This window comes from Mirounga angustirostris, unplaced genomic scaffold (assembly GCF_029215605.1).
Source record: "Mirounga angustirostris isolate CCGP_5_RB_7025 unplaced genomic scaffold, mMirAng1.0.hap1 SCAF_4, whole genome shotgun sequence".
Taxonomy (NCBI): Eukaryota; Metazoa; Chordata; class Mammalia; order Carnivora; family Phocidae; genus Mirounga; species Mirounga angustirostris.
In genome coordinates, this window is record NW_026991712.1 from 132067049 (window position 1) to 132086616 (window position 19568).

Sequence of the window (19568 nt, forward strand, 5' to 3'; positions counted from 1 at the left end):
TAAATACCAGACTCTGTATTCTGCAACAATGATAAAAGATATGTATAAAAATCTTGGCTTGAAGATATTCTTGGCCTAATGGGGAAAGACAGATATGTAAACATGATGTGATAGATATGTAAATATGATATCAAATATGCCAAATTGACTGGACATGTGGGACTTTATAAAAACTCTTTTTTCTTTTTAAAGTGGGTGATATTTGAACTGAGCCTTCAAGCTAATATCTAATAGTGAGCAGTCATTTTTTTAATTTCTTAACATTTTCTATATTTTCTTAAATAGCTGAATGAGATTTAACATGCCAAACAAATCTAATTGGCCCAAATAGTACTGAGACTCCTAACTTTAGTGTCTTTAGCCTGGTGCTCTGAATAACCCAGTTAACAAGTTACACACTCTAAAAATACATAATAAATATCAGTCAAGGTTATACAATCAGACTGAAGTTATACAATAATAGGATACCCCAAGTAAAAAGACTACTATGCCACCATTTAAAAAAGTGAGATAAATATGTACTAACATGTGTATATCACTGCATTTTGTAAAAAATACTTGTATTTGTATCTGCTCTCTGGACTACTTACCTGCCATGATTCCTTATATTTGTTCATTATCCTTATAATTATAAATATCCTAATGTTCCATATATGCCTTTTTATTTATACCTCCAACTATAATAAAACTTTCCTAAGAGAGGAAATTGAGTTTTATTCATCTTAGCCTGTGTTCCATCCCCAGCATGTGAAAGATGCTCAATATATACTTAAGGAGTATGAATCATGATACATGACTTAGCAGTAGTTATCTGACCAAAAATTCCCTTCACTAACTTTACTCTTTGTTTTTTGGCTTACTAATTATCAATAGCTATTCTACAGTCCATTTCCTATAATAATTGCAGGCTAACGATGCAGCAACAGGCTGCTACTTTATTTTAGGACTAATAGAGTATTGCATCTACAAACAACTAAGGAGTACAATGGAAAAAAGATACACTATCTTAATTAAAAAGTATTATTTAATTTTAAATATATTATTGACATACATTTGTCATGTCTAAGACAATAGGAGGCTGAGTGGAAGATAAAGGCGCACTGGGGGAAGAGGTAGGGTATATGGAATTAAGTAACAAAAGGACCATCCATATCTTATTAGGTAGTGTAGTCCCAGTGCCTGGTACCTAATTCAATAAATATTTGATAAATGAATGAAAGATGCTGTATTTTAGATTCTCTGGCCTCTATGCAAGTGACTTGCTTCAGAAGAGATTCCATTTTGTAGGAGAGAAATATTCCTTTTAACTAGGACCCATTCATTTGTTTAATTGAATCATTCATTCAAGAGACATTTCCTGAGCATCTACCATGCACCAGACTTCGCCACTCTCAGTGCATGGAAACACAAAGATAAATAAAACATGATCTAGGAGAGTTCACAGTCTGGTGAGAAAAATAGATATGCATATGAATATTTGCAATGTAGTATGATAGTCCTAGAAGAAGAAATATATATGGTGGCCTACTAACACAATAGGGTAACCTGCTCAGCTTGCTGGAAAAGGGGAGGGGATTCAGGAAAGATTGCCCCAAAACTGCACTTTAAAAGATGGATAAGGACTTTTTAGGATTCATTATACTTTACCCACTTAATGTACTATTTAATTTGTCATGATAATGAAAATTTTATCTTTGCTTTGTATGCTTGGCTTTTAAGATTTATTTCTTATTTATAAAATCATTTTATATGCTTTGCTTATTATTAGTCCTTTACTATTATACTGGTTTTATTGCATTCAAGATTCTTAAAAAACAACAGCAAAGTAACTCTTAAGTAGCTGTCATTGAGAAGGTAACAGACCAATTGAATATTTATTTATGTTTTAAAAAACAAAACACCTTTCTAGGTCTTGAACAAGAGAAAATAATATAAGGAGTTTCATGGTTTTAAATTAGACTTCTTATATATCAAAACTTCAAAAGCTATGGGCTCAACAACAAATTTCTTTTCTTCATCATCTTCTCATTTTTTTAAAAACTAATTTGTGATGCAAATGGAAGCATTAAATAGTGGATTTTGCTCTGTGTTTACTAAAGAGTAGTAGTCTCAGCCCTTGAACTTCATTTACCTGGAATCAACAAGTGTACTGTCAAGGAAACTTCTCACTGCATAGGTTAATGCATCCTTCATTCCCTTTAATTTCTTAGAGATACAAACAATGTAATTTATTCTTCTTGTAATATGGAAATGTAGTCATTGGTGGAAGTGCCATTAAAATCTACCTGCTGGTAATTTAAACGCCGTGTGACTAAAACTGCTCCTGGAGTTGAGTTATAGATTTGGGGGTGAAGTAGTATACTTTTTTTTTATTACACGATTCGTTTTCCATTAGGAAACACTGCCTAAAATCCAGGTTTTATTAAGGAAGGGTAGTTAAAGGTATGTTGGTGGGTTTTTTATTATTACTGTTATTTTTATGATGGTAAATGAGAATCGGTCTCAAGCAAAGCTGAGAATGCCTGCAACATTCAACTTCTGGAACACAGTATAATTCACATGCCAAGAGGCAATGGTCCTCTTGTGAAATGAAGTGGAATCCATTCAGTAGACTTCCCAAATATTCCAAGCTTTGGTGAATCTCTAGTTGAAATCTCTCAGTGAAAAGTTAACATGACTGTTGGCCAGGTACCACATAAGCTTCTCTATGTATGAAACTATGATCTTTCCCATGTATAAAAGTAATCATACGATTCAACAGCTCCAAATTCTTTAAAGTCTCCTTCAGTATAAAAAACTAAATTCTTTTTCCTTATAGTTGAGGTCATGTTTTATCTGCCTAGAGATCCAGTTTCAATTCCCTCGACTCCAAGCCTCAAACTTCATGGTCCAGCAAGACTAATCTACTAGAATATAGGCCATGCTCTCTCCTTTCCTCATACCTTTGAATAAATTGTTTCCTCTACCCAAATGACTGTCCCCTTTGGTAAAACTCTCTGTTAAATCATCCCCCCTCCCTTGCCCAGGCAGATTTAGATATACAATTTTTTGTGTCACTCCAGTTTATACATCTAATATTCCTTAGATTATATTATAATTGTTTGAATATCTTTCTTCACTTAACCACCCCCCCCCCAAAAAAAAAGATTTTGGAAGAGAGAATCTCTTTTTTTCCCCAGCATTTAGTACAGTATTTGGCCAGTAAAAAAGATTCACAAATATATGTATGTATTTATATATGATATCACTTGTATGTGACATCTAAAAAGCTGAACTTGTAAAAACAGAGCAAATGGTGGTTACCAGAGCCTGGGGGAGGGGAATCGGGGAGATGTTTAAGTGTACAAACTTAGAACTAGTAGGTAAATGACTCCTGGAGAACTAATGCACAGCACAATGATTATAGACAACAATACTGTATTATAACCTCCAAAGTTGCTACAAACTAGATTTTAATTGTTTCCATCACAGAAGAGAAATGATAATTATGGCATGTGATAGAGTAGGTAGCCAATGCTGTGGTCATAATTGTATTGCAATTCAGAAATGTAGCAAATCAACACTGTTGTACCCCTTCAACTTACACAGTGTTGTAGGTCAATTATATATCTCAGTAAAAATAAATGTGAACAAATACATGCATGAACTACATATTATCCACTAATCCAAATATTTACAGTACGTATGAAAGGAATAATAATGTTAGCAGCTGTTTACTGACCACTTAGCCTGTGTCCAGCCCAGTGCGGTGTGCTGTATGTGCTTTGTCTTCAGTTCTCACTGCAGCCCTGCCAGGTGGATTATGTTATTCTTCTCTTGCCCCTGAGAAAACTGAAGCTCAGAGCGGTTAGTTGAATAGGCCACATGTCCTGTAGCAGAACCAGATGTAAACCTAAGTCTGTCAGACTCCAAGGCCAGTGCTCTCCCCAATACAGCCAGCTGCCTTTTGATTATTGTTAAGATCCTGAAAGACACAAATTAGATTTTGATTTAATCTTTTCCATTTCTTTCCAGCTCCAAGTACAGCCCAGTATGGAATTACCGGGGGCGCTGACCTTCTTTTCTCCTGCTGGTACCTTGTGTTGACACTGTCCTCTTTCACCAGCATATTCTACCTGAAGAATGCCATTCTACAATAAATTTAAAGACCCATAAAAGGCTTTTAAGGATTCTCTGAAAGTGCTGATGGCTGGATCCAATCTGGTACAGTTTGTTAAAAGCAGCGTGGGATATAATCAGCCGTGCTTACATGGGGATGATCGCCTTCTGTAGAAATGCTCATTATGTAAATACTTTAATTCTACTCTTTTTTTGATTAGCTACATTACCTTGTGAAGCAGTACACATTGTCCTTTTTTTAAGACGTGAAAGCTCTGAAATTACTTTTAGAGGATATTAATTGTGATTTCATGTTTGTAATCTACAACTTTTCAAAAGCATTCAGTCATGGTCTGCTAGGTTGCAGGCTGTAGTTTACAAAAACGAATATTGCAGTGAATATGTGATTCTTTAAGGCTGCAATACAAGCATTCATTTCCCTGTTTCAATAGGAGTCAATCCACACTTACAAAGATGCAGGTTTTTTTTTCTTTTTTGATAAAAAAGCAAATAATATTGCCTTCAGATCATTTCTTCAAAATATAACTAACACGACACGTATCTAGATTTTTCTGCTCGCATGATATTCAGGTTTCAGGAATGAGCCTTGTAATATAACTGGCCGTGCAGCTCTGCTTCTCTTCCCTGTAAGTTCAGCATGGGTGTGCCTTCATATAAAATAATAATTTTCTCTTCGTCTCCGACTAATAAAAATGTTTTGCCAAACCCTACAATTTGAAAGCAAAAATAAACCACAAGATAAAGTTGAACTATATCCTATCTCTAAAGAACGAAGGAGCTGTTAGACTATAAAAATCTCATCCCTCCTTACCAGTGGGGTGTGAGGATTTTGTCCCACATAAACTCAGTTTTGTGATGAAAACAATGTAATTAACACAGTGCAGGTAAATTTATTACCATATGTATTCTTGTAGTTGTGGTTGGATGTTGGATCCAGTTTGGGAAATAATTCCCTTCGAGATGACAGTCCATCTGAGAAATTGCCTAGCAACACAGCATCCTTTCCTTTCACTATCCCCAGCCAAACTTTTTAAGGTGGTTTGTCAGAAAGAACACAAAGTCTGATCACCTAATATTACATGAGTTGGTGAGCACTCCAAATTCGTTTGGCTCTGAGGCAGGTAAGTTGGTATGATAGATACAGTGCTCCTGCAGACAGGGGCATTTCGCATATCTTCCACCCGAAAACATCACTCAGTTGATAGTTTGGAATGCATGCTGTATAAAAGAAAATGTTCCAAAATATATTGTATCAAATATTCCATGCTGGTATGCAGCAGATCAATCCCTGAAATAACTAATTCTGCAGTAAAAATCTTTCTGTGTAGCCATGTCAGTTCAAACAAGCAAGGCCAAAAAACAAACAACAACAAAATTACCATGCTTTATTTCTTCTTACATGATATATGTAAGATATGATCAAAGGAAGACAAGACACCAGTGATTAGAATATCTTAAGATATATTAGTTATTAAATTATCATGGATATTTGTTTCTATCATAAAGAATGAAAACTACATTTTTGAAGGAAAATGGGGTTACTCTAAAGTATTATATTACAAGAGTTTTTTGATGGTTTTACTCTTCACTAAAGAAAGACCATAGCCTTGAAAGCCATTTTACAAGTTTGACGAAATTACCAGTTTCACTACATAGAGAGATTTCCACAAATAGTCCCCTTTTGCAAGTCATATTAACAACAAAAAAACTACTAATAACGTTAGATACAAGATATTTCATGGAGGGTGTACATCCTTAAGATATCTAATATTTTGCCCCGAAAGAAATGGCTTGAAAATCATGATTTTTTTTTCAAGTAAAGCTTAGCCCCGAAGTACACCATAAATCTATTTTAATTAGAAAAAAAAACAAATCCTAAATGAGGAGGCATAAATATACAGTGCTTCCATAAAATGGCAATAATATGGCATACTGCTATTAAATTTACTCACTATAATAATTCATTAAATTATTTTGACTGATGTATTAAAAACTTTTTTTAACACATGACATTTTAATTTTGATTATTATTGATCTGCTTTTTAAAAATACTCTTCGTGGAATCGGTGAGTAAACTATATATTTTTTTTGTATTGCAGCTTTAAAGTGGCACACTCCATAATAATCTACTTACTAGAAATAGTGGTGCTACCACAGAAGTGTTAACCATCAGTACCAGTGTTTGGGAGAAAGACACAGATCAAGAATGCATATTATACAGTGACCGCTTTCCTAGAATTAAAAATACCTCCTCTTTGTAAGGTTTGTAGGGTAAATGTGAGGTAAATCGAGGTATAAACTATGGATGAACCAAATAATTAGTTCAAAGTGTTGTCATGATTCCGAATTTGTGGAGTCTGGTGTTTTTCCCATAGAATGTGACAGAAGTACAGTCATAGCTGAGTAGCTGTATGTATTTGCTTTCATGTTAGAAGAGAGTTTCTTGAGTGACATTTTAAATAGAGGAGGTATCCACTATGTTTTTCTGTATCACAGCAGCATTCCTAGTCCTTAGGCCCCTGAACAGAGTGAAACCATGAGTATTTATGAGTTCAATATTGTTCAAATAAGGCTACAGTATTTGCTTTTTTGTGTGAATGTATGCATATAATGTTCAAGTAGATGATTTTACATTTATAGACATATGAAATGTCTGATTACTCCATTTTATCAGTCCTGACTGTACAAGATTGTTGCAATTTCAGAATAGCAGTTTTATGAAATCGATTTGTCTTTTGATCTAAAACAGTTTTTCCTAGCTATTCATTTCAGCATTATATTTTCACAAGTTCCATTTGTGGGACTCCTTTTGTTGCCCCTAGATTCGTTTTTCTTTTTTTTTTTTTCTAAGAAAGAAAAATAAAGAGCAATGGAGGAAAGAGAGTGGAAAGAAAAGAAAAAGACAGAGAAGAGTGGAGGTATAGAGAGAGGGGAAAAAAAAGAGGAAGGAAGGGCAAAAGGAAGGAAGGGAGGGAGGAAGAAAGGGAGAGAGGGAAGAACAGAACATTAGGGTAGTTGACTTAATTCATTTGCATTCTTGGTTTAACTGCAAGTGGTGTAATTATGTTTTACAATGATCCCATTCAAAACATAAGTCCTGTGACACCATGAAGTTCCTATTATGCAGCAATTATATAATGAAAAGTACTGCCCAAATTATAGTATTGTGTTTTTTGGGAAACACTAAAAGATTCGAGAGAGAGAATGTCAAACTTAAAACCACTTTTGGGGGTGTTTAAAACTTAACTGAAAAATTAATGCTTCATCATAACATTCAAGCTATATCTAGAAAGTAGACTGGAGAACTAAGAAAATTACCCAGGTAATTCAGGACAAAAAAGAAATTTTCATAAATATATATGTGTATATATATATATATGTATACATGTACATATATATATATATAAATACCCCAATGTGTGAACTCAGAAAACTCTGAGAAATTTATCAAAGCCAATCATCTATATTGATCAAATTTACTGAATAATTGTTAATTTATCCATTGTGCTTAGCTTTGTGACAGCCAAAAGTTACCTATTTAATCTTTTCAATAAAAATTGTTTTTTGAAATTCAGAAATGATTTAAAAAGAGGTCAGGTTTTTAACTATTTATTGAAGTATGTGGATGTACAGTATTTCAATAGATATGAATATGAATAAATGGTATGCCTTAAGATCCTTTGAATATGTATTTACTTTAAAGACTGGAAAAAGGCCTTCCTGTCTTTTAGTAAAACATCCATATTTCATAATCTGATGTAAAATATGTTGTACTGTTTCCAATAGGTGAATATAAAGTCAGTTTATCAATTAAAGTATGTATTTGACTCATTTAAAAACTCTGTTAGTTTAAGAGAAGGAGGAAGAAATAATAATTTAAACATACTTCTGCTATTCCCTTCTTTATTTTCTGCTGCATTCACTGTACCACACTCACATCTTTCAGGTGCTCCGAAGCAATGCAGGGTGAAAATAGTAGATGCTACAATTTCAAAGGGCTCCACGATGTAGCCTTTCTCTCTGTTGCTGATTCCCAGAAGGTTTCACAAATTGAACTACATCTAGCCTAAAGCAGCAACTTTCTGGAGAGATTTTATTATCCATTATGTAGAACTTTCACCTGCCAAAATGCAGCAAAGTTAGCCACAGAGACTGCTAATAAAATCCTGTTAGTTTTTATAGGTCAAGCACCCAAAAACTCAAATACCTATAGGAATCAGGCATATAATATAATTTCATAAGACAGCTGGGTATAAAATGGAAAGGACATATTCCACCTCAAGGTATTCAGATATGATTTCCTTAAAAACACTCTGCTTCCCAAACAAAACACAATTTGGCTGAGAGCCCTTAGTTTGTGACTGCTATAAAATCCAAATGAATGACACCCCAGATGAATGATTTAAGCCCCCTTCTCCAAATCTGTCCATCTACAATGGTCAACCAAATGAAAAGGAATGGTATGGTAGATAAACAAAACAACAAACCATGAAAAAGATCCATGCTTGGTGTAATAAGCACTTTTGAAATATGGGTGTCATTGCTATTCTGGGAAACCTATACTAAACCCTTCTTCTCCCAAAATGAAAAACGTTAATAAACATCTGATTCTCCCACTGGTTCATCACTTCTCCCTGTGTAACTTCTGTCCTGCACTCAATCGCATGGAAACAGAAGCATCAAGTCTCAGACCCTGAAAGATAGCATATGAAGCAGAGCTATTTTGTCTCTGAATATGATAGGTCAAAACACAGATACTTCAAAATGACATCCAGGTATTTGGAAAATAATCACTTGCTTTAGCCTGTTAGGCAGACATTTAAGAATGTTAAGAGAAAAATGTCTAAGAATAATTCATTCAAGATAATGGAATTTGATCCAACCACCAGAGAGTTGATGCACTCTTTCTGAACTTCCCAAGAAGCATATGCCTTCACATTCACATGAATTTCTAATAATTCTAAATTCACCGAAAAATATTTAATAATTGACCTCTCTAGGGAAGGAATAAAAATTGGCAAATGAAGCACATAAATACTTGCCAGTCTTCCTGAAGAAGAAAAAAGAAAAGATTTTAGTCTCCTCCCTGAAAACTCTGCCCACAGTCATCTTTTTTTTTTTTTAAAGATTTTATTTATTTATTTGAGAGAGAGAATGAGATAGAGAGAGCATGAGAGTGGGGAGGGTCAGAGGGAGAAGCAGACTCCCTGCTGAGCAGGGAGCCCGATGCGGGACTCGATCCCGGGACTCCAGGATCATGACCTGAGCCGAAGGCAGTCGCCCAACCAACTGAGCCACCCAGGCGCCCCTGCCCACAGTCATCTTAAAGTTAGTGCAACTCACCCACTGCCTTCAATCTAAGCAACGTGCTCCACCTCAGAGACAGCAGGAATTACTCGTAGCATCTAGAATTACTCCTGAAAGGTCACAACTATCTCTACCATGCATTTTACAATGGCAAAGCACTTTAGCAGACATTGCTACATTGACTTTCACAATGCTTTAAAGTGCTATTATTGTCGTGTGTTGATGATGAAAACAAGACTCCGAAACCTTAAGTCACTTCCACTAAGTGGCAGATTTGAATCAAATAGGCAATGCAAAATACTCCCCAAGTTGTTTCTATTTCCATTAATTTTCTCAGGAAGAGGAAAAGGAGGTGATCATATTACTAGCTTCACAAGCAACTCTATGTATATTTATATTTATAAATAGTAACTTTGTTTACACATTTTTGTCTTTAACGCCATCCTTTTATTTTCCAATGCTTCCAGAGCATATATGGTTTAAAGGCAAATCACATTTTACATCTCACCTAAAACTTTTGGGGCGTGGAACATAGAATACAATTGCCTCGGACACACAGGCCTGATTAGTATTAGATCCAGCACACCAAATGGAGGATCTTGTCATAATCATTTGTATGTTTTGTATATAGCATTTTGCGGAAGACCTGCCGGGTTTTAGATAATCAATTAAGATTATTTCCCAGAATTCTTAGGAAAATGGAGACCAGAATATATATTTTTTAATTTACAATAGAATACTGATTTTAACCTTGAATGATGTTGTTTGGGCCAGTTTATATCAAAATACTAATTATATGCACATCTGTTTGTGAGATTCTAATTTTAGAAGTTAAACTATATACAACCTAAGGAATACATTTGTATTTTATTATCAAAATATAAACATAATGCAAGTCCTATGGACTTCACTCTAGTCAGAAAAAAATGAAAAGCGTGACTTTCATAGACATGTAAAATGAATGCATTAATTATTAATGAAGGACTAAGATGCCACAACCAGATAAAAAACATTCCAGAGAACAGACACATTTATAGATCAAGAATATTGAAATTAATATGCTAATGGAGGCAAAACTGACTTCTTCCGGAGTAAGGAAGAATAATTCAATTAATCCGATTGAATCTTTAACCAAGAGAATTTATTTATATGTTTAAAGACAAGAAATATTTTGCCTTAGCATCGCTGATCTACAACTTGTAAAATAATTCAAATGCAGTGAAAGATAGACTCCCATAGAATCAGAATCAGGTAACCTGGAAAGGTGTGCTTTAAACAATGCATTGGTTTTTCACTGCAAAACAAATTTTTCCCTAAAATAATGAGATGTAAAAATCTTTAGAACAGCTGAATTAAATGATTTGCTAATATTTTGAGGTTTGATAACATAATCTCTACTGTAATGACACAGAAAAAATCCCATTATCTATATATCTAATATTCTACATTCTCTATACTCTTAATTGCTCATTTTCTTCCTATACCACAAATCTTTACCTAACAGTTTGGGACATATAGAAGTTGAAGTAATTAAATATAACAAGAACTACCTTGCTTCAAGAATCTACCTTGTTGAGAAATGAATATATTTTGGACACTTGGTAAAAGAAAAAATAGTTTTGTCATTGGGCATTTAATTCATGGGATAACAGGAATTTTACATCAACAACAATAAGACAAAGTACCAGTTGAGATAGCAATATTTTATCAACCAAATACAAAGATAATGGTGAAAACATTGCAAGAAGCTATTGCAAGAGCTGAATGGTCTGCTTCCACTTGATGCTAATGAGCCTAGTCTTTGCACAAATTTTGGTTTGGTAGAAACTACAGGAGGTAGCATGGTTCATTAGGCTTTCAAAGCTTTAAAATGTTAAAGGGGGTGGTTTTCCTCCTTCAAGTCAAGTGAATTGCTAAAAGCATTGGGATGTTCCTCAGTGGAACTTTGAATTTGCTAGTTTCTTCATTAATTTTGACCTTTTTTACATTTGAAAAAGTTAACTTTACACTACACTACAGCAGACTTCTACCTCCTGCAGTTTTGAATCTTGCTTAAACAAGTACTCCAAGCACATGGAATTTCCTAAGAAAATTTGGGCACCATATTTTTTAAAAAGGGATTTATAAAATAGTCATTGGAGACTATAATATGCTAATAATGAAGAGCAAGCATTTCTTGAATGTTCTAAAATACGTAATAGGACCCACAGAACTCTTACAGAGTTTTCCAAATAGTTTCATAAATGTGGAGTGTAATTGCCCTGAAACTTGACATCTCCCTACCACCCATTTGACAAGCTGGCAGAAATCTGGTCAATAGCTCATATATGTCATACTCCTTAAGAAGTTGTTGCCAGGGATTTGAACTGCTTCAGCTGATGTCTTTCAAAACAATACACACACTCACATACACAAACACAAAATCACATTGCTCTCAGTGATCTGGAAAATACGCTGGCAAGCCAGCCATGTGGTGTCCTGGAAAATTCAAAAAGAAGAAGAAATGACAACAGTGCAGCCAACAGTTTCTGTTTAAGTTTTATTTGCTAAGATTTTGAAATAAGTAACATCTTGTGTTTAATTAATCAGAGGATGGCACCTGCTTTAAATGCTGACATAGAGTAAAGCAGATTTTTTAAAATTTGGAATCAAATTTATTTCTGGAAACAAATCTTTCCTGTTGATCGATAGATACCTGGTTTATGCTTTGGGAAGTCCTACTGTCTAATAACTTTAAATGTTGACAAAGAGAAAGATTGTGGTTTTTTTATCAATTTGGAAAGATATTTTTTTCCTAGAAATGTATATTTCCAGTTTATAGATAGACAAACTAGTGTGTTCAGAAGTGCTTGTTCTCTCATAATTCAATTTTAACAATATATTAGAAAGATTCTATGGCTCAACATATCGCAAATGTTGGAGAGGAAAAATTTCCTCTGTCCATCAAGGTTCTTCTAACTGAACTAAGCATTAAATTGACATGGGGGCGCCTGGGTGGCTCAGTTGGTTAAGCAACTGCCTTCTGCTCAGGTCATGATCCCAGGGTCCTGGGATCGAGTCCCACATTGGGATCCCGGCTCAGCGGGGAGCCTGCTTCTCCCTCTGACCCTCTCCTCTCTCGTGCTGTTTCTCTCTCGCTCGCTCTCTAATAAATAAATAAATAAAATCTTTAAAAAAAAAAAAAAGAAATTGACATGAGACCGATGAACAGGAGAAAATCAAATTTAATTTCATATGTCCAGGGAACCTACATAGACATGAAATTCTAAAGATAGTCAGGCAAAATGAGGTCTTTATGTCATCCTGGACTAAGGAGAAGGGGGTGGGAGCCCAGGACTTCAAAGGGAAAGAAAGCAATTCACAGGAAGAATGGAAAGATGTACATGTTTTGGTAAATAAATGTTTGGTGGCCTTTCAGAAGCAATGGGACATCGAGAGGACTTTAATCAAACAGGCTTTGCTGGGATCCTCTCTGTCTGCTATACCTCGTTCATATTATAATATAGTTATCTATGGCAGTAGCTCTCTTCCTGGATCAAGTCCTCAATCTAAATTAGAGGGAAGGTCAAGTTTCTTCCTGAGTCTTTTGGGCCTTGATCAGTTTGCCATAATTTGCACATCTTGGGGTGCTCTGCCCTTGGCCCCCACACAAATATATATCTTTTATTAAGTAACACAAGAATTTATATAGTGATCGTCATTTTTATGTTGAGGTACATCCTAAGGATAGTATCATTTCAAGAAGAATCTGTCATCTTTGATTTTGGATATTTTACAAATCATATTTAGTTTAGACTGACAAGACAGTTACCTTTGTCAGATAACTAGAAATGTTCATGTGACATCCATCCATCCATTCATCCATGGGAAAGTGTGATTCGACAACCTTTAAAGAGCCATCTAAAAGGAATTGTCTGGTAGAGTTAATCTGTGCTTAGAAGACTATCACCAAACTAGAGAAAAAGGCATCTATTTCTCTAATCCTTTCTCTAAGAAGCTAAACTGGCCTTAAACCTGAAAAAGAGGGACTGGGAAAAGAAGAGGGAGAGGGAAGAGAGAGAGGGAGAGAGGGAGAGAGAGATTAATTAACAATGTACGTATGTTTTCCCCAGGAAAAATAGTAGGAAAATGTTGCCAAAGGCTTCCTTCGTGTGTGTGCGTGTGTGTGTGCATGTGCACATGTGTGTGTGTATTTCCTGCTACCTGGATCTACCATGAAATAGATCTACCATGAAATCCTGCAATTTTGACTTCAGTTTCCCCATTTATAGTTAGTAAATACAGTGATGTGAATAAAGGTTGCTATTCCATATTTTCCAAGTTGTCATTCCTCTTGTTTCTTTAAAAGTTTAATTTTTGTTCATCTAAAAATAGATTCTGAATGTAATATATCATACCCCCTTTCTAAAAAAAAAAGAGATAATATTGCATTTCATCACATAACATAATGAAAGAGATAAAACTTCCATTGCTATGTGACTTTGATAGTTAACAATGAATTCTCCCGGGAAATTGCTGAAATTGCTTAGAAAGAAAGTAAAATCTGAATTTGAATAGGTCATCGTTTTTTAAATATGCACAATAAAATAGACCATCTGTGATTGTCAGGTGTAAGCTTTTTGTGATGTTTGCACACACACACACAAATCCCCAAATCCTTGAGAATTTAACTCTTTTGATTTCAGGGTACCAGGAACACTGCAAAATGTTTTTCAAAAGCAAATAAAAATTTATTTTAAGTGGTCTCAGTTTTCATAAATCTGTGATATTAGTATATTCATATGTCGTACTCTATCAGTCTTGGTTGCAAACAACAGAAACAGACTGGCTAACTAGAAAAGGAATTCATTGGAAGAATTGTGGGTAGCTCTCAGAATGATGGAAAACCTGGAAAACAGAATGACACCAAGACATGAAACGTAACTGAAAATGCAGCCAACAGACAGCCAAACACACATCTATGGTCGTACCACAGGTAAGGACACCACCTCTATGGACATCTGTCACCTCTACTGGATTTCAGCTCTACTACTGCTACTCTGGGTAATATCTAACTTCCCATACCTGCTTCTCTTGCCCAAGATCCAAAGTCCTGAGCAGTTGGCCAAACCTAAGTTATATGCTTAAGAACTAAGCTGCCAGATGCAGGAAAATCTGCCCTGCTGAGTTTTAGAAACAGGAGATGGGGCCCTTTCTTCCACTAAGATCCCTACACAGGAGACATTTCCAAAGAGGTAGAGCATTCAGATACTATTCAACCAAAATATGAAAATTGTCCATGACACGTGTCGGTAAGCCGATGAGTTTGTAAAAAAATCATACGTGGAAAGCCATTATGCATTTCCTATCATGCTCATTTAGTAAACAGTCTCAATTTTAACTATAATCTCAGAAAACAATTCAATTATGCCTGCATATTTGGTACAGGATCTTCTACATCAAAACTCTTCAACTGCTCATTAAAATGAATCTAATGGGGCGCCTGGGTGGCTCAGTTGGTTAAGCGACTGCCTTCAGCTCAGGTCATGATCCTGGAGTCCCTGGATCAAGTCCCGCATCGGGCTCCCTGCTCGGCAGGGAGCCTGCTTCTCCCTCTGACCCTCCCCCCTCTCGTGTGCTCTCTGTCTCAAATAAATAAATAAAATCTTTAAAAAAAATAAAAATAAAAAAATAAAATAAAATGAATCTAATGAGGGGCACCTGGGTGGCTCATTTATTTGAGTGTCTCACTCTGGATTTCAGCTCAGGTTATGATCTCAGAGTAGAGAGATGAGCCCCCAAGTAGGGCTCCAGGCAAAGCGTGGAGTCTGCTTGTCCCTCTCTCTCCCCCTCTGCCCCTCCCCCCACTTGTGCACATGCAAGCTCTCTATCTAAAAATAAATAAATAAATAAAATCTTTTTAAAAAATGAATACAATGAACAATTCATCAGAATTTTATATTTTATTTGATGTAGTCTTGAAAAGTATAATGGAGTTGATATAAATTCTAAAGTTAATATTTCATAGGGGCTGGAAATTCAATTTGGGAAGATAGATTTTTAGGTAGATTAGGTAGATAGATGATAGATAGATGATAGATAGATAGATATAGATAGATGATAGATAGAGGAAGAGAGAGAAAGACAAGACCTTACATTTTTTTTTTCCTTCAAGATGGACATTTCCTAGTAGAGGAAAAATGTGCAAGCAATTTCTTTGCCTAAAGTTTCCTTTTTAAAAACAACAATCGAAAGAGACAAAAAGTCTCAGTCAAAATATTTGTCTGATGTTATTTACAACAGAATTAGAATATCAATTTGAACCTATACATTTCTTTCAGTGCATAGCTCAAGTAAGAAGTATGTTACAGGTAGTTCAGCTTCCACGACACTGACTTGTTTAAAGTATAGAGAAGCATAAAGGATTTTATACACATATTTAAAATTTTAGTTTTAATAAGCATTTTTCTTATACTCTAATTCAATGTCTCAAACAAGATCATGTGTGTGAACAAGCTATAAAAGAGCCCAATTAAAAATTAATATCAAAACTAATCATCCTTGGGAAAGCAGCTTTACAGAACAGCACAGTATTCTAAATTAGATCAGCTGTCTCTCTTTTAAATTGAAATTATAGTAATGTTAGTTTGAGCACTGATACGCTCTGATGACAAGGAAATTTTCAAGAAGTCTGTGGACTAAATTCCAGATTTCTGTCCCAGAGAAAAAACTTCACCTAGATTGTGTTATCTATAAAGGTATTAAATTAATAATTTGAATAATGTCATAATGAGAAAAAAACACTTAAAATTTGGTAATCTGAGGAAGAAAACAAAAAATGTAAAAGCATAATAATTAGTTGAAAGGCACATTCATGACTAATTATTTTATAGGATCTTTATTTCATAATAAGTGGAAGAGTGCACATCTACATTCCAAGAAATAGGGGCCATTATTTCCCTAACGTACCAGGCTTTTGATCTTGAGAAAAATGAATGAGCCCTTGTATTTGTTTATAGTCCTTAACACCCAATAAATCTCTTGTTTCCACTGCCCTACATCATTTAGACTGACTCAAAATAATATTCAGTCAACACATTTATTGAGTGCATACTTTTACCAAAACACTGTGTTGTTATATAAAGATGAGGGACTCCCAATGTAATGGGATGGATAGACACAGAAATAAATGATTAAACACAAATTTTGCAAATGTTGCAACACAATAGTACAACACAAATATTGCAAATGCATTTATGAAGTGTTCAGGAGCATAAAAAGCCCAACAATTAACTGTATGAGGGAGGCAGAAAAGATTTCACAGAAAAGGTGACATTGAAGCTTGATCTTGCAATATGACAGTTTCGTGCTAATTGTAAATTGCAATAAATATTTGATAAATAGGAGCTTGAGTCCCCATTTGGAGCAATGTACATCAAAATACTGAAATTTACTTTAATTTATGGCCAAAACTTTATCACTGGTATCCATCAAATGCAAAGTTGATACCACCTCCAACTGTTTCTTTCCCCTGTCAGATCCACTCCAATCAGGTTTCTGTCCCCACACGTCGGTAAAACTGTGTCATCAATGATCTCCACATTGCTAAATCCAAATATAATTTCTCAGCCCTTGTTTTACTTGACTTGGTTAATGGGTAACGTGCTTCACCTTGAAACATTTTCAGTACTTGGCTTCCGTGAGACCATGTTTGCTTCATTTTTTTCCTGTCTTTCTGGCTACTCCTTTTCAGATTCTTTTGATGATTCCTCCTTTTCTTCTAAATACCTAAATGTGAGAGTACAGTCCTCAAACTGTTTCTTTTTTCCTGCTACCCTTAATCCCTAAGTGATATCATTCAATGTCTGAGTGCTAAGCAGTATCTATATGCTGCTCCATTACCTACATCACCAGCCCAAAGTCCCCATTGAACTCAAGACCTAAATACCCAATCACACGCTCAGTAGCTCCACTTGAAATATCTAGAAAACATCCCAAACTTAAATATGTTAAATCTGGTCTCTTCATATTTCCCTCTAAATTAGCTCCTCCTGCTCTCATCCCCATCTCAGGAAATAACAATTCCATTCTTTCAGGTTGTCAGGACCAAAAGCTTGAAGTCATCTTTGTTTCTTCTCTTCCTCTCAGACTCCACATCCAGTCCATCATTAAATCCTATCAACTCTAGCTGCAAGATACATCTAGACTGTGATGACTTCTCATCACTTTCATTGCCCTGGCCTGAACCACATCAACTCCTGTCTAGATGTGTGTAATGACCTTCTGACTGGTCACCCTGATTCTAATCTAGTCTTCATTCTATTTTCAACACTGGAGCCATAGAAATTCTGTCAGATCTGCTAAAAACAAACAAACAAAAACCCTCTCATATTTCTCCATGTCACTCTGAGTGGAACCAAAACTTTTGCTATGAATCACAAAGTTTTGTGTCATCCAATATCTCATCGTCCCCTACAACTCTTGCCTTGTGCTCATTTGACTCCAGTCTCATGTGCCTCCTTCCAGTTCCTCACACATGCCAGGTGTGCTCCCACTTCAGGTATTCATACTTGCCCTGCCTTCTGCTTGGAATGAACATCCCTGTGTATCACCATGGGTCAGATCATAGCTTCCTTTAGGTCTTCCCTCAAATTTTACCTTTTCAGTGAAATTTGACTCTTCACTAGAAATTTTACTCTTTCTGAAATCGTAATTTCCATCTCAATTATTTGTATCCTTCTACTTTGTTTTAATTTTCTCTTGAGCACTTGTACCTACACTATGTCATTTATCCATTTATCTTTTTAAATTTTCTGTCTTTCCCCTCAGAGTCTGCTCCATGATGGCAGAGATTTTTGTAACTTTTGATCACTACTGTTTCTCTGATATTTAGAAGCAGTGCCTGACACATCATAGATACTCAATAAGTATCTGTTAAATAAATAAATAATATACAACATAAGGATTCAGGATTATAAAAATCAGTACCAGTACTATTTACTCACCTGTGTTCTGAAGAAATTACTTAAAAGGTATGAATATGTCTATTTCTTGCCATAGCAGAGGTTCTTTTGACTGGGAGGAGAAAGGGAGCAATACATCAAGGGATGGATCCCTGTCCCAAAGTCTCCACTGATTTCTTCCCAGGCCAGAATTCCAGCTGGAAAGTGAAAGGTGGTGGCAGTTCTGAAACTGAACCTTAGTGAATGCCAGCATTCTTGCAATTTCTCTTCTATTTTACCTAAAAACTTACCCAGGCTTTTTTTTTTTATTATGTTATGTTAATCACCATACATTACATCATTAATTTTTGATGTAGTGTTCCATGATTCATTGTTTGGTATAAGCCAGTGCTCCATGCAGAATGTGCCCTCTTTAATACCCATCGCCAGGCTAACCCATCCCCCCACTCCCCTCCCCTCTAGAACCCTCAGTTTGTTTCTCAGAATCTATCGTCTTTCGTGGTTCGTCTCCCCCTCTGATTTCCCCCCTTCATTCTTTCCCTCCTGCTATCTTCTTCTTCTTTTTTTTTTTTTTTAACATATAATGTATTATTTGTTTCAGAGGTACAGGTCTGTGATTCAACAGTCTTGCACAATTCACAGCGCTCACCATAGCATCAAAGGCTCATTTTATTTGTCCTGATGTTTCTAATTGGAATAATTCACTCTGCTGAAGAATTTGCTAATATACAGATAGTTGACCTTGTGTGTAATATTGTGATTTTTGCAACCAAATGTTCCATTTTTTCCCAAAATTTATACAAAATGTTTCCATTGGAATGTTTAAAAATTACATTATTGAAAACAGATGTTTAGTTGTTGAGATGGTAACATAATCCAAACTTTTACAATTTCAAACACAATCTCAGTTGAAATCAGCAATAAACTATGCTGGATTTCTTAATCTTAATCTTAGAAAATGCTATTTGCAGGGGCACCTAGGTGTGGCTCAGTTGGTTGAGCACCTGATTCTTGGTTTTGGCTCAGATCGTGATCTCATGGGTCACTCCTCTGGGCACGTAGTCTGCTGGAGATTTTCTCTCTCTGCCCCCTACCCCCGTTCACACACTCTCTCTTCCTCTCCCTCTCCCCCTCTCTTTCTCTAAAATAAATAAATAAATAAATAAATAAATCTTTTTTAAAAATACTATTTTTAGTGGG

At 35.3% G+C, this 19568-nt stretch overlaps 1 protein-coding gene across 1 annotated transcript in view; it reads left to right on the forward strand.

Annotated features, from left to right (window-relative positions):
- Positions 1 to 8503, forward strand: part of NEGR1 (neuronal growth regulator 1) — an 862215-nt gene extending 853712 nt beyond the window's left edge. Inside the window, exon 7 of the mRNA XM_045897413.3 lies at positions 4015 to 8503. Within this exon, the coding sequence (XP_045753369.1) occupies positions 4015 to 4139 (125 nt within the window). The 3' untranslated portion in view covers positions 4140 to 8503. The remainder of the gene's footprint in view (positions 1 to 4014) is intronic.
- Positions 8504 to 19568: the final 11065 nt, after the last annotated feature.